General features: G+C 58.5%; 7 protein-coding genes and 1 pseudogene across 7 annotated transcripts; 5 read left to right on the top strand and 3 right to left on the bottom strand.

The window, feature by feature from the left end:
- Positions 1-69: 69 nt before the first annotated feature.
- Positions 70-1,007, top strand: ACA1_092720 (annotated as a pseudogene).
- Positions 1,008-1,251: 244 nt separating this feature from the next.
- On the top strand, positions 1,252-4,728 carry ACA1_092710 (Arf GTPase activating protein; the record flags this gene model as incomplete). Its single annotated transcript, XM_004334703.1, has 7 exons — positions 1,252-1,342; positions 1,637-1,716; positions 1,854-1,948; positions 2,088-2,359; positions 2,444-3,202; positions 3,334-3,503; positions 3,559-4,728. The coding sequence occupies 7 exons, from the start codon at positions 1,252-1,254 to the stop codon at positions 4,726-4,728; spliced, it is 2,637 nt and encodes an 878-aa protein (XP_004334751.1).
- A 153-nt stretch (positions 4,729-4,881) lies between these two features.
- On the bottom strand, positions 4,882-5,496 carry ACA1_092700 (uncharacterized protein; the record flags this gene model as incomplete). Its single annotated transcript, XM_004334702.1, has 3 exons — positions 4,882-5,087; positions 5,168-5,393; positions 5,452-5,496. 3 exons carry the CDS (start codon positions 5,494-5,496, stop codon positions 4,882-4,884), a joined length of 477 nt encoding a protein of 158 aa, XP_004334750.1.
- Positions 5,497-6,616: 1,120 nt separating this feature from the next.
- On the top strand, positions 6,617-7,221 carry ACA1_092690 (uncharacterized protein; the record flags this gene model as incomplete). The annotated part of the gene is made up of 2 exons (XM_004334701.1): positions 6,617-7,059; positions 7,125-7,221. The coding sequence occupies 2 exons, from the start codon at positions 6,617-6,619 to the stop codon at positions 7,219-7,221; spliced, it is 540 nt and encodes a 179-aa protein (XP_004334749.1).
- Positions 7,222-7,372: 151 nt separating this feature from the next.
- ACA1_092680 (herpesviridae ul52/ul70 dna primase) lies at positions 7,373-9,691 on the top strand (the record flags this gene model as incomplete). Its single annotated transcript, XM_004334700.1, has 5 exons — positions 7,373-7,492; positions 7,598-8,063; positions 8,162-8,451; positions 8,673-9,272; positions 9,365-9,691. 5 exons carry the CDS (start codon positions 7,373-7,375, stop codon positions 9,689-9,691), a joined length of 1,803 nt encoding a protein of 600 aa, XP_004334748.1.
- Positions 9,692-9,811: 120 nt separating this feature from the next.
- ACA1_092670 (uncharacterized protein) lies at positions 9,812-11,811 on the bottom strand (the record flags this gene model as incomplete). The annotated part of the gene is made up of 6 exons (XM_004334699.1): positions 9,812-10,349; positions 10,437-10,604; positions 10,682-10,858; positions 10,920-11,066; positions 11,180-11,262; positions 11,347-11,811. 6 exons carry the CDS (start codon positions 11,809-11,811, stop codon positions 9,812-9,814), a joined length of 1,578 nt encoding a protein of 525 aa, XP_004334747.1.
- Positions 11,812-11,928: 117 nt separating this feature from the next.
- Positions 11,929-12,761, top strand: ACA1_092660 (uncharacterized protein; the record flags this gene model as incomplete). Its single annotated transcript, XM_004334698.1, has 4 exons — positions 11,929-12,042; positions 12,114-12,268; positions 12,376-12,486; positions 12,581-12,761. 4 exons carry the CDS (start codon positions 11,929-11,931, stop codon positions 12,759-12,761), a joined length of 561 nt encoding a protein of 186 aa, XP_004334746.1.
- Positions 12,762-12,910: 149 nt separating this feature from the next.
- Positions 12,911-14,598, bottom strand: ACA1_092650 (GTPase domain containing protein; the record flags this gene model as incomplete). The annotated part of the gene is made up of 5 exons (XM_004334697.1): positions 12,911-13,270; positions 13,354-13,451; positions 13,510-13,816; positions 13,902-14,342; positions 14,422-14,598. 5 exons carry the CDS (start codon positions 14,596-14,598, stop codon positions 12,911-12,913), a joined length of 1,383 nt encoding a protein of 460 aa, XP_004334745.1.
- Positions 14,599-14,636: the final 38 nt, after the last annotated feature.

Genomic DNA, 14,636 nt, shown 5'->3' with positions numbered 1-14,636 from the left:
AGGAAGAACGCGCAGAAGGAGGAGGAAGAGGAAGAAGAAGGGCAGGGTAGGGGCTACATCAGCATCATGATGACGTCGTGGCATGCAACAACACAACAACAGCAGCAGCTGCCAAAGAAAGACCCGTGGCGAGCGAAGACAGATCCTCCACTGCTCAGCTTGCGGGCCTCCACGGAGACGGTGTGGGCCGTCTTTGTAACGGTCGTCCTGTGCCTCTGTGCCCACGCATCCACTGCCCAAGGTACTCCTCACCACCAGACACCACCACCTGGCCGCCACCACGACCGAAGAACTGTGCGTGCGGTGCTGCCATGGTCTTGCCCCAAAGGTCGCGCGCGGCCTTTTGCGGGGCACATATACCTAAGGAATGCAATGCTGACCAGGTGCCCTCTCGCGTGTGTCGTGATGGCGCAGGGTGTTCGATTGCTTCGTGCGCGCAGTCGGTCTACCTGCTGGCCGATACCGACTGCACCTGCGGCGTGCCTGACATGACCCACTCCATCTCCACCACCAACTGCAGCTCGGTGGTCATCACACAAGTACGGCATTCCCCAACTCCACTCAACTCGTCATGCCTCCTACTCCTGTAGAAGGCTTATCTGTGTGTCGTGTGCGATGTGTCGTGCGTGTCGTGTCGTGTGTGCCGTTTAGTCGCCTCGACCTCGGACCGATGTGTCTGTGGGCACACACACGGTGACGTTCAACGTGACCTCTAGCGGAGGGACTGTCATGTCCTGCTGGGCCAACTTCACGGTCCTCTCACCGGCGTCCAAGATCTGCTCCTCCGACGGCGATGGGGACACTTCGTCGGCCGCGCACGAGCGGCTCCCTTCTTCGTTCATTGCTCTGGCTGTCGGCCTTCCACTGGCCTCTGCTCTGTCGACCACCAACATCACCTACTCCTCCATCTTCTCCACCGGCTTCGTTGGCCTTGGCCTTCTCCTCTTCATCTTCTTCTCCTTCTGCCGGGAAGGACGTCGCCAGCACGTCTTCAGAGGCGCAAATAACGACAAGACGACACACATGTACAAACTAAAAACCATGGTTTCGATAAATGCCGAGCATTCTTAGCATTTAAAATAAAAAAATAAGAATAATAAAAGATAATTGATATATTTGGTGCTTTACGACAGTTGCGTGAGCGCAACACTGCTACCACCACACGTGTGCGGTGAACAGAACGCGTGGGTGACAACGACAGATCGATCGAGCTCTCCATCCATCCATCCTCTTGGCACATCTTGACCAGAGATGTTCTGCGCCGAGACACCCGAAAGCGTTCATCTACGGCTTCAAGCCATCTGCACAGCCAACGACAGATGTGCCGACTGCAATGCTGAAGGTTTGCGTCTCATTTGTCATCCTTGATCTCCTTGATCTTCATTTTTCCATTTAAACTCCCAATTCTTCCTCGTCCACCCCCCCCCCAACAACTCTAATCGTTCCACTAATCTTTTCTTTTGTCCTTTTGATGGCAGCTCCAAGGTGGGTTTCGCTGACGTTGGGGGTCGTCATCTGCATTCGCTGCTCTGGTGCTGACCTCACCCCTCTTCGCTTTTTGCCTTTCGCTTTTCGCCGTTCTTCGCTCTTTCGATTGTTTGGCCCGTCCTGACCTTGGGCTTGGCCTTTGCCAAAGGCGTGCACCGATCGCTGGGCGTGCAAATCACGCGTGTCCGTTCACTAGAGCTCGACCTCTGGTCCGACGAACAATTGGAGGTGCACCATCCATGGCCCCATCACCTCCACCAACCATCATTGCCTACATTCTTCCCCCACTTCTTCTTTTCTCGTGGTGTGTTGGCTTGCGTGTTGTGTGGGTGGTGAATGGATTGGTCACTCACTTCCCCGACCAGATGGTCGAGTCGCGAGGGAACCCCGCGGTCAACCGCGTCTACGAGGCCTACATCCCGCCCGGCTTCACCAAACCCACCAACACCTCCTCCTCCACGTACACCAGCCTTTTCTTATTCTTATTATTCTTTTATGTATTCATTATCTCTTTTTCGAAATAGATATAGAAACGAAAATAACAATAATAATAAATTTCGTTTCTTTATTTATAATAATTTCCCTTTCTGGTGTTGCAGGGTGCTCGACGCCTGGATTCGGGCCAAGTACTGCAGCCTCAAGTTCCAGGACCCGTCCACAGCGGGGGCGGCTGCTGCGGCGTCGCCCCTCCTGCCCGAACCGACGTCGGGCGGCGGCAGCGGCGGCAGCGGCGGAAGCGAGGACAGGCCCAAGCCGCCCACCGTCCGGGTCCTGCAGGAGGCCGAGGGCGGCAAGTTTCGCCCGGCGCGCAAAGCCCTCACCCTCGATGTCGACTTTCGGAGCGACAGCGAAGAACCCTTATCTCTCCGAGGTATGCGCGTGTGCGTGTGCGGTGGCGCGTGTCGTGTCGTGTGCGTGTGCGGCGTGTGTGTGTCATGTGTGTTGTGTCTGACAGGGGTGTGCATAGATGGTTTGAGTTCGTCGGACGACGTTACAGACGACGAGCCCCGCAGCGGTTCGTCCTCGCCCGCCGCCTCGTCGGCCCGGGTCCGCATACGCCAAAAGCGAAGCAAGCGGAGCACCAGCACCTCGGCCGGGGGCAGCGGCAGCAGCGGCAACCACACCACGCGCCTGCAGCGGTCACCGATTCCCAGAGGCGTCGTCGACGACGACGAAGGCAGCGCGTCGGCCACCACGACCACATCATCGGGTGGCAGCACGCCGCGCGGGTTCGCGGCGGCGTCGGCTTCGAAGCTGGTGCGCGAGCGGTCGCACTCGTTCGACTCGCCCAAGACGCTGCGCCTTATTCTCGAGGGCGAGGGCGATGATGAAGACGACGACGTCTACGACAACATCGACAACAACCCCATCATCACCCACAACGCCGACAACAGCGTGATGACCACCAAGCGCAAAAACAAGAGCCGAGAGGGCAGCGGGCGAAGCCACAGCAGAGAGGGCAAGAGCAAGGAGAAAGAAAAAGAAAAAGAGAAGGAGAAGAAGAGGAAAAAGAAGAAGGGGTCATCCGGGTCGAACACGCCGACGAGCTTCCTCGCGCTGCCCACCATGCTGCGCGCCGGGTCGAGCTCCTCGACGCCCTCGTCGCCCGTGTCGATGCCCAACTCGCCCTTCCAGCGCGGCGGGCTGAGTAAGACCGACGCCTCGCCCGGGCCGAGCAAGAAATCGCAACTCTCCTCCGCCTCTTCCGAGACCAGTACGACCATCTTCGCATCGTGTTGCGTGTTGCGTGTTGCGTGTTGCGTGTTGCGTGTTTTGTGTTGTGTGTTGTGTGTTGTGTCGACTAACACACACCGTGTGTCGTGTTGTGTGTTGTGTGTCTGCCAGGGCACAGACGAACACGATCGGCCGATCGCAGTATTTCGTTCCGAGTCTACCGCGGCATGGACCTGGCCGATGACGAGAAGAGGGATCAGATCGCCAAGTACACCCTCGACGATGCGCACTCGCCGCACCTCCGAAACCGAAAGCTCCAAGGCACGTGCGCGGTCGTGCATGTGCGTGTGCGGTCGTGCGTGTGCGTAGCTGACTTGTTGGCACACGCACACAGAGGAGCTGGAGCTGTGGAAGACGTTGGAGACGGAGTGGGGCGTGGGCGATGAGAGCCTGCGGCGGGTGCAGCAGGAGGAGCGCAAGCGCATGCTGGCCGAGGCCAAGAAGCGGAAGAAGGAGAAGAAGGAGGAGGAGCGGGCCAACCGCGAGAAGAGGGGAGGCGAGGAGAAGGAGAAGGAGAGGGAGCGGGCCGACATCGTGTGGGAGAGCCTCGAGCGGGAGTGGGGCGAAGATGTGCGCAAGCGGCAGGAGGAGGAGCGACGACGGATGATCGACGAGGCCAAGCAGAAGAAGAAGGAGAAGAAGGAGAAGAAGAGCAAGAAGGAGGACGAAAGCGGCAGCAGCGGCGGCAGCAGCGGAGGCTTGAAGAAGGAGAAGAAAGGCAACAAGGCCGTCGATGATGAAGGTGAGAAGGAGGTCGTCGTGATCAGCGCCGCCTCGAGCGAGAAGAAGAAGAATCGGAGCAGGCCCAACAGCAACGGGCGGCTGGAGAGAATCGTCATCTCCGACGGCCCGCCGCCCACGGACGACAGCGGCCTCATCCAGCCCTTCCACCCGCCGCACCACCACCACCACCACGAGCACCACCGGTCGGCGATGGGCGGCTCTGATGAGAAGGAAAAGGAAAAAGAGCGAAAGCGAGAGAAGAAGAAGGAGAAGGAAAGAGAGAAGGAAAAGATGAGGGAGAACAAGAAGGTGAGGGGCGACTTTGATGAGCTGCTCGGGCGGGTGGGCGACGCGTCGACCACCACGACGAACCCCAGCGCCACGGCGACGGCGACGGCGACGGCGCTGACGACCGGTGGCGGCGGCGAGGTGGGCGGAAGCGGAGGTGAGAAGGAGAAAGAGAAAGAGAAAGAACGAGAAAAGGAGGAAAAGAAGAAGAAAAAGAAGGAGAAGGAGAAGCTGGAGGCGTGGTACCATCTGCTGCAGCCTCTGGAGGAGAAGGACAAGGAGAAGGAGAAGGAGAAGGATGGAGGAGGACATCAACATGAAAAGGAGAAGGAGAAGGAAAGGGAGAAGGAAAAGGAGAGGAAGAAGAAAGAGTTCCACGCGTGGAAGAGTCTGCTCGAACCGCTCGAGGAGAAGGAGAAGAAGGAGCGAGAGAAGAAGGAGAAGGAACGCGAGAAGACCATCGGCCGAGTTCCCTTCACCGATTACGAGACCTGAGAAGGCGAAGGTGAAGAGAAGAACGAAGAACGAAGACGAAGATCGCGACCGATCACGTGAAGAAGGTGGGACGGGACACATGTACATTGCAGCTTAGCGGTTGCTACAAACTGCAGGAAAGCTCGAGTCCTCAACTTGATGTTGAGCTCCATTTCATTCCTCCTTTCTCGACGAGGCGGTGTCGGCGAGTCGGTCGCGCATGAAGGCCATTCGCCTCTCCACCGAAAGTACCTCCGGTTGCGTCTTGCCGACCTGCTGGAGGAAGCGCAGGCACTGCTGGCGCATCTTGGCGTTTCTCCGCTGGCCGTCCTGGAACTGCTCGTGGGTCGTGGGCGCGTCGTCGTCGATCGGGACCTCGTCTGGACGCGGACAATTGAGAGATGTTAGCGACTGCACCTCCTGACCTTCTGTTCGAGCGTGTGGGCGTGGTGTGGAGTACCAGGATCGAGCTTGAGCGGTTCTAATTTGAAGGAACAGACAAAGAGCTCCTCCTCGGCGTAGAGCGGAAACTCGATTGACGCCTTCGTTACGGTATCGACGAACGAGACCTTGTCGTGCGGTACCGCTCCAGCCAGCGTGCCAATCTTGACGGGCTGTGCGGTGGCAGTGGGCCGACTGCAGCCTGTGATCTTGTGGAGCTGGGTCGTTGCCTGCGTCTTCTTCTCCTGCGGGTGAGATCACTCGAGTCAGAGAGGTTCGCAAACAGAGCAGATTTTCGCGTACGGCAAGAGGAACCACAGTGGCGCAGAGTGCAGGCGATGCGTTCATCAGACGCAAGGCATAAGTTCCATCGGCGTCTGCGGTCCCGCTGGAGGCGGGTGCGGTGGGCGTGGGCGCTCTTGATATCGGGGGCAGCACACGGACATTGCGTCGATCTGTAGGCCAGAGAGTCGCTACGAGATCAACACGTGTAGACCGTAGTAGACTTTGGTGGCTATGATATACCTTGAGGCGCCTTCGGCAGCTGGCGGGTGCTTGTGCTGGTGCTAGTGGCCTCGCATAGACGACGCCATTCCTCACTTCTATCGTGGGTGCGGGCAGGCTGGCTTCTCTCTTCGAAACTATAGCCACTCGGTGCGCCACTTACGACCGGTCGGCTCCTGGTGTCGCAGTTACCAGAGAACGGCGCGCGTAGGGGCTGCGGCCCGTCGTCGGTCGAGATCGAAGAGGCCGTCGTAGTGCGTAGCGGCGCCAGATAGCGTGCCCGCTTTGACGTCTCCCTTACACACGACATGTTCCAATCCACCAACTCGGGCAGGGGAAGAGGAGCTGGTGTAGGCAGAGCGGGAAGCGAAGGAGGCGCCGACGGACAGACAGGTTGGACATGCAGAGGCCGCAACGTTCTACGAGGCGGCAGGGTCGAGTGGATGTGCAGGGCAGGCGAGCTAGTGGAAGGAGAGCCACCTGGCGGGAAGCGATCGAGCTGGAGCGCCCCCCTTGACTTGGGCTTAGAGGAGGCGTAGAAAGTATCGATTCGAGATTGCTTGAGACGTTTTTCGGGCGATGCTGACCAGTCCTTACGCGGGCGTTTCTTTTTCCTCTTCGAAGAGGTCTTGCTGCTCGAGTGCTGGCATCTCTTGGGGCCTGGCGGATACACGAACTTCGGAATGCCTGGGTGTGGAGGCTTGATCAGGAACTGGGTCCAACGAGGCGGCCGTGGAGGCGGCACCTGAGGAAGGCTCTCTTTCTCCATCGATCAATTCGCTCAATCGAGTCCCGTTGGCCCCCATCCCCAGATCCGAAAAAAGTTGTGTTTTTGCCTGCGTTTCATTCCCGCCAAAAATAATACCATTTTTTAGTGTTTTAATTTGCGCGCCAAACACGGGAGGACCGTTTGCTGACGGAAACGCGAAGTTGGGGAAATACGCGATGATTACTTGCACTCGGCATGGAGGCGGGTGGTGGGTCGACGGGATCAGTGAGCGTGTCAGTCCTCGATGCAGAGATTGAAGAGTTTCAGCGGCATGTGAAGCGAAAACGCGAAAGCAATTCTCAATCGACAGATGACGAATCCAGTTGTGCGGCCCTCATCTTCCTCATCTTCTCATCTTCCTCGGCACATGCTTCTTACTTGTGCCACGTACGTGCAGCATCGCCTAAGAACGAAACCTCATCTTCATCGGAGAAGGAGCGTTCTAAAGCGAGGGATCGAGCCAGTGGCAGCACCAGCAGGGGCAGGGCGTGGGGCGCGGAGCTGCCCAGCGAGACTTGTCGGTCGCCCGTGAAGCGGCTGGCCATAGCGCCCATACCGCCCGAGCGCTTCTACGCCTCCTCCGACAAAAAAGACGACGCCTGGCTGCAGCACCTCGAGACCCTACGCAAGCCCATCGGGTACCGTCTAATCTTGGTCTTTCCACCTCATTTGATGCACTGACTCGTCTTCCCTTGCGCTGCAGCGACACCTACGAGGAGTTCCCCCGCCAAGAGTACCGTCTTAGTCAGAGAAGCAATGAACCTGATGAACGTGTGGTGGTGGTGCTGATGCTGTCTTGACGTGGCCAGGCTGGCGTTTCGCTTCGCGGATGGGAGACCGGGGGAGGGGCTTCACGTGTTTGCACGCGAACGACGAAAGGAAGACGAATGCGGTACGCCCTGTCCCTTCGACTCTTGTGTTGGTTTGTTGCACAGAGCCCTCGGTCGGTTGATGACCTCACTGCACCTCGGCGGACCTGCAGGTCTGCGCACCTACATCGTCACCACCTACAAGGAGTTCTGGAAGCGCTACACGCAAGCGGAGCCGGCCCTGCGCAACTACTACGAAATGGTGCGCACTTCCTCTCCTGCTTTTCATGATCCTCTTCTACTCACCATTCCCCTTCGCTGTATGTCGCTGTGCGCGTGCGTGTGCGGTGATGAGCGTGTGCGACAGATACGCGAGGGCGTGTGCTGCAATCTCTATTTTGACATCGAGTTCCTGAAGGCCGAGAACCCGCACATTATGGTAGGTGGCCACGAGGAGGCCTTGATGAAGGCCTTCACCAGGCTCGTCGGGCGCGAGGCCCAGCTCTTCTTCGCGCTGCCCTTCCGCGTGCGGCGCCGGCACTTTGTAGATCTGGACAGCTCCGACGCGCGCAAGTTCTCGCGTCACCTCATCCTGCGCATGCCCGACAACTACGTCTTCGCCAACAACCACCACTGCGGCCACTTCGTCAAGATGCTCCACCACAAGCTCTCGCTCCTCCGCCAGCTCCACGCCCGCGAACGCGAGCAAGCCGCCGCCGCGGTTGGTGGCGAGGGCGAGGGCGAGGGCAACGAGGAGCACGAGCCGCTGCCGTCGCAGGACAAGATGGCTGGGATTAGCAGCGAGATGCTCGACCGCTTCTTCGTGATGAACGGTAACGATCGAGAAACACACACCACCGCACACACCACCGCACACAACGCATCGCACACGTCGCTGACTGTGTCGTGATGGTCGTGGCCACGGCGGCAGACAAGGGCAAGGAGGTGTTCATCGTGGACATGGGCGTGTACACGCGCAACCGCAACTTTCGGCTCATCTACTCGACCAAGGTGGGCAAGCAGCTCTTCCTCCGGCCCAGCGCCATCAACCGCTACGCCCCGCCGCCCCAGCAGAACCGGCGTTCCGACGAAGAAGTGGAGGAAGAGGAGGAGATGTCGTACGCGTGGTTCCTGAGTTCACTGGTCACGCGCGTTGGGGAGGACAAGGAGACAGACATGATGAAGGTCTACCTCTTGTCATGCGAGCCCGTACCTTCCGAGGTACGACCGCACACGCACGCACACCACACCACCGCACACGCACCACCGCACACGCACCACCGCACACGCACCACCGCACACGCACCGCACACACACCACCGCACACGCACCGCACACACACCACCACACACCACCGCACACACACACCACCACACGCACCACCGCACACCACCGCACGCCTTACCGCACACCACACAGTAACATGTTTACCTCCTGATCAGGACGGAAGAGAAACGCTGTTCTACTCGCACTACCTGACGCCCCTCACGCTGCTGCCGAGCCTCGTCACGGGCCTGTTCGCTTCGCCCGTCGGCGCCGCGTCTTCTTCTCACCACTCGACCTCCGCCTCTTCGCACTCCTCCTCGGTACCAGCGCTCACCTTCTCGCCTCCGCCCCTGACCGGGGCGTCAGTGGGCCGCTACTCGCTTCTGCCCGCGCCTGCCGTCTTCATGCCCCGAGTGACGCCCGAGTGCTCGCCCAACCCTGCTGGTGCCGCTACCACCACCACTCCGACCGCCCTCTACTCCCCTCTTTTCACCTCTCCCTACCAGCCCGCCCTCCCCTACTACGCCCTTCCCTCTTCCACATCATCTTCGTCATCTTCATATTCGTCGAACTACTTGCCATCCGCATATTCATCATCGTCTTCATCGTCGTTCGGCTCGGGCTTCCCAGCGATTGACGAGTTCATCGCGGGGCACGTGGGGGGCGAGCGGCCCGGTCGGCGAGGTGGGTTCCGCTCTGTGCGCCGATGGAACGCCCTCATCGTGTACAGCATCACCCACAACCGCTACTGCGAGAACATCGGCCGAGAACACAAGGTACGATCACACTGCACCGAATGCGTGTTCTTCTACGCTTCGCTCACCAGCAACACGCAACACGCAACACCCAACACACGGCACGCACACAGAGCAATCATATAATGATTGTGGTGGACTTGCGAAGCGCTACGTTCTACCAAAAGTGCTACGACCCGGACTGCCAGGCGATTGACTACCGGTCGCCCGAGTACGCGCTCCCGCCCGACATTTGCCCTACCACCACCGTCTTCTCCAGCTCCGTTCCGCCCACCGCAACAACCCATGAGCAACCGGCCAACACCATCATCAACAACAACAGCGATGGTGAGCATCAGCGGCACAACCATCACGAGGACCAAGACAATGACGACGATCGCTTCTTGTCGGACGAGACCCTGTACCAGTCCATCATGGACAACCCCTCCCTGTGGCCTTAACATCGATTTTTTGTAGGCTGGCGTTTGATCAAACGTGAGTCACCTGGAAACAACAACAGACGATGATGATCGTTCACTTGTTGTTGTGCTTCATGTTTAGCAGAGCAGCGTTCCTTCTCTTCACAGCGCGACAGAGGGGAGTCCGACCTGGGCGGCCACGTCCTGTACCACGGCCAGAGGTTGCATGTCCCACGTGTGATGATGTCGCAGGCCCAGGAGCGCCAGCCGGGTCCCGGTCTCCTCTTCAGTGCCGGATCGGGTCGCGACAAGGATGAAGGTGTAGAGCTTCATCGCTTCTAGTAGTCGAGAGACTTGCTCGTCCTTCCCCTCCATATCATCATCGTCGTTGCCCACAAGCCTGTCCCACTGCTCCTTCACTGATGGCGGAACGTCGAAGGCGCGCTCGCCGGCTATGCTCGGTCGGTGCGTGTTGGGGTCCAGGAACGCCGTGTAGAACGCCGAGAGCTCTGCGTTGTGGCGGTCGTCGGTGGTGATGGCGGTGGTGGAGCCGCGCAGGAGTTGCTCTATGCCCTCGCGCCGGAGTAGTTCCTCGTCGGTGGGCCACGACGGCACTACTCCCGATTCCGCATCGAGTGCGAAGAAGTGGTCGAGCGGGTAGGCCACGCAGCGCTCACGGACACTGTCAATGATCACTCCCCTACTCCTCAGACACACACACACACACGCACGCACACGCTATGAGCAGCTGCGCACATGTGACCAAACGCAAGGAGCCACACCGTACCTGGACTCATAGGTCAGCATGTTCCACCGACCTTTGCACGACGTGGGGTCGGCGGCAAACAGGAGCAGTGGCCCCTTGGCATGGACCTGGAGGCCCTCGGCTATCATCGTAACAAATATGTCCCGGTACTTGTTGAGCACCTCCAGATGGACGGTCGCGTCATCAGCCCTGGTCCAGTACAGTAGAAAAGTTCGTTGAGTTGCGTGCGTGTGCGTGTGCGTGCGTGCGGGCGTGCGCGCGCGCACCTGTGCAAGAACGGCGCAAGATCGGGAAACGCTGTGGCCAGGTCGGCCTTGGTGAAGTATTCTCTTCCGCGCATGAGGCCGATCAGTTGCGAGAAGTGGAACGCCACCGTCTTGAACTGGGAGGCGTTGAGCTCGTCTTTCACTTCTCTGACGACAACCACATCCAGGTACGTTAGGCTGCACAGTTCAACCAAAAACGCATTGACGCAGCCGACGAGAATGAGACTTCGTTGAGTACCTAAAGTCTACCTGCATGAGGCATTCCCTGCGGGCCGCGAAGCTGTTGGTCGCCTTGAGCGCAGACTTGGAGTGCTGTCGGTACTTGGTCTTGCTGACAATGCCCATCAGGTCCCTCGTGGCCTTGACCAAGCGCATCGGCACATTCCTATGCACGAGCCTGTGTGTGTTGTGTGTGTGGTGTGTGTGTGTGTGTGTGTGGCGGTGCATATCGCAGGGTGAGACAGACTGCAAGTCAAGATTGTGGAGGGATGGGTTTACCTGTGCGCAAGCGGAGAAGGGTGGTCTTGCTCGTGCAGGGCATAGGTGTAGTGGACGCAGTTGTGGATGGCATCAGGGATCCCCTGTTTGAAGAGACCACATGGACCACAGCCGTCAGCAGCAGAAACAAAGGGGAAAGCAGGAGGCCTTTTGGTGGCGATTGATACCTTGAAGCTGGCGCACACGATGCCGTCACCATCGAGCACGACGATGTTCTTGTTCTCTGGCTTGAGCCGTCGCTGCCGCTGCAAGTGGTTCAGAGAGGCGTCGTCGCTATGCACTTGGCTTCCTTCTCCGATGCCACTCTTCTTCACTTCCTTTGCACCTCCTTCGCTTTCATCGCTATCCACCTGCTCTTCGTCTTCTTCCGCCTCTCGGGCATCTGCCGCGAAATCGCAGAATTTGTAGCAGGCTTGGATGGGTGGGAGGCGATCAAACACGTACAGGGTGTCGAGATCGGTCGAATCTTTAGATCCTATGATGAGGTACACGTAATGGCTAGAATCGCAGTCGATCTCAGCCTCGCCCAGTCCATCTGCAGCATTTCGCTTCTTGTTTCGATTGTTTCTTCTCTTTCTGCCCCGCCCACGCTTCGTCAAGACCTTGCCCGTGGAGCTTGTTGCTGCATCCATCTCAGTTGTGCAAGCAAATGGAGCGTAACGATTCACAGAAGGCAAGATCAAAATGGCGCCAAAAGACAGAAACGAAAACAAGATTTGCGTTGATTGCCGAAGGTGCAGAAGCCAGCTATGAATCCGTACGAACCCAACAGCATCGAAAGTATTTTGGCGGAGGAAGAGCGAGTGCCCGTGCGCATCCGATTCCTTGAAGATCGTCAGGATGTTCCCTACTGGATCGCCAAGGTTCGTTCATTCATGCTCACTTTTTCCGTTTCCCTGGTGTGGATTAAATTCAATGAATGTGCGGATGGCAGGAAGTGGAGACGTCGAGGATCGGCAGACTTAAGGTGCCCCCACAGTACAAGGAGAAGTTCATGACGGCCATCGGCACCGACCCCATGTCAACCACCCTCAAGCGCACCCCCTACTACTTCCCCATCGGGCTGCAGCTCAGCCGACCGAAACCCCAGTACGCCTCACCTTCATCTTCTTGTTGGCGGAGCATACGCGCTCGCATGCGCTAACATGTGCAACTCTACACAACGATCCATCCATCCAACTTCATCCACGCCACAGGGACGAGGATGATGACGACGAAGGCCTGGAGGACGATGAACCTGATGTGCCGCCTTCGTATCTCGACCTCATCAGAACCTTCCAGTCGCGCTATGTAAGCGTCGTAGATCGGTAAGCGCGCCTTCGCGTGTGCGTATGGTTGCCGCCCAGCCAGCCTCGTCACCTTCATGACCGCACACGCACACACGCACTACCGCACGCGCAGGGCGGTGAACTTCCGACAGGAGGACACGTCGTTTGCGGCGAAGCTGTCGGCCAAGGAGCGGGACATCTACTACGCCGCCCACGAGGCCACCACGCAGTTCACTCAGTGGCGAAGCGGCAAGGAGAAGCAGACCGCCACCATCCACGCCACCAGCGGAAAGCGCAAGAGGCACGACGCATGAAGTTGCCGAGTATGTCGTTCCTTGTTTGATGACGTTTACACGTGTGCTATCACTCTTCATTCTTCGTTCGTTCTTCCAACTGTGTTCGTTCTCGACATGAAGCTGTTCAGCACGCGCGTGTGGCTGCCCTGCAGTGGACGTCTGGACGCTTAGATCTCAGAGCCGACCACGGAAGACTCGTCGGAGAGGTCTGTCATGTTCGCCATGGAATCGTCGACGGTGTCGAGACCCAGCTCCTCGTAGTCCTTCTCGAGGGCGGCGATGTCCTCGCGCGCCTCGCTGAACTCGCCCTCCTCCATGCCCTCGCCGACGTACCAGTGGACGAAGGCGCGCTTGGCGAACATGAGGTCGAACTTGTGGTCGATGCGCGAGAAGACTTCGGCGATGGCGGTGCTGTTCGAGAGCATGCAGCACGCGCGGGGCACCTTGGCAAGGTCGCCGCCGGGCACGGCCGTGGGCGGCTCCTTGTTCACGCCGCACTTGAAGCCCGTCGGGCACCAGTCCACGAACTAACGAAACGGAAAGCACGACGATGAGCGACGTACACGACAGAGTTCAGGTTCGAACGAGATATGTCTGCTCATCTTCGTACCTGGACCGTCTTGGAAGTCTTGATCTTGGCGATGGAGGCCTGAACGTCCTTGGGCACGATGTCACCGCGGTACATCATGCACACGGCAATATACTTGCCTGGAGGAGAGTAAGGTAAGACTTCGCCGTAAACGAGATAGCCGAAGCTGCTGCGTACCGTGACGCGGGTCACATTTCGCCATCATGGAAGAGGGGTCAAAAGCTGCGCTGGTGAGCTCCGCGACGGAGAGCCTCTCACGGTCGACCTTGGCGGCGCCGATGATCGGTGCGTACGAGCACAGGAGGAAGTGGATACGCGGATAGGGAACCAAGTTGACCTGGAACTCGTTGATGTCGATGTTGAGAGCGCCCTCGAAGCGAAGGGAGGCCGTGAGCGAGGAGATGACTTGGGCGATCAACCTGTTGAGGTTGCTGTAGGTCGGACGCTCTACGTTGAGCCTGGTCTTGCAGATGTCATAGATCGCCTGTACGAGGAAGTAGCGTGAAGCTGCAACGTGAGCAGCTTTGCAGCTTCGTAAAGTTTAATGTCAATTCCAGGGTTGCGCATACCTCATTGTCCAGCATGAAGGCCACGTCGGTGTGCTCGAGAAGCGAATGAGTCGAGAGGACGGCGTTGTAGGGCTCAACTACGCTGGTGCTGACCTGAGGCGATGGAAACACGCAGAAGTCGAGCTTGCTCTTCTTATGGAAGTCGACGGAGAGCCTCTCGAGCAGAAGCGAGCCGAAGCCAGAACCGGTACCGCCGCCAACGGAATGGAACAGGAAGAAGCCCTGAAGGCCATCGCACTGCTCCGCGAGCTTGCGTACGCGCTCGCTAACCATCTCGACATGCTCCTTACCGACCGTGTAGTGGCCGCGAGCGTAGTTGTTCGCCGCATCCTCGTAGGTGTTGAGCAGCTGGTCGGGATGGTACAGCTTGGCCATCGATCCGCTCCTGATCTGGTCTATCACCGACGGCTCCAAGTCGAAGTGCACTGCGCGCGGCACATACTGCACACGAAGAAAGGCGAGAAAATAAGCTTGCTGAGCGAAGGGTCGCGAAAGTCGAGTAGAAGAGATGGAGAAGTACCTTGCCAGAGCTAGTCTCATCGAAGAAGGTGCTGAGGCCGGCCTTGCTCTCCGTACGCCCGGGCAGCAGGGTGCCGTCGCTCTGGATGCCATGCTCGAGGCAGTACAGCTCCCAGCAAGCGTTACCGACTTGCACGCCGGCCTGCCCCAAATGCAACGAGATGATCTCCCTTCCCATGTCTCGCTTGGCCTAAGTAGTCGTTTCAAATCTCGAAT

This window comes from Acanthamoeba castellanii (genome assembly GCF_000313135.1).
Source record: "Acanthamoeba castellanii str. Neff unplaced genomic scaffold scf7180000084645, whole genome shotgun sequence".
Classification (NCBI taxonomy): Eukaryota; Discosea; order Longamoebia; family Acanthamoebidae; genus Acanthamoeba; species Acanthamoeba castellanii.
This window is presented reverse-complemented; position numbering and strand designations above follow the sequence as displayed.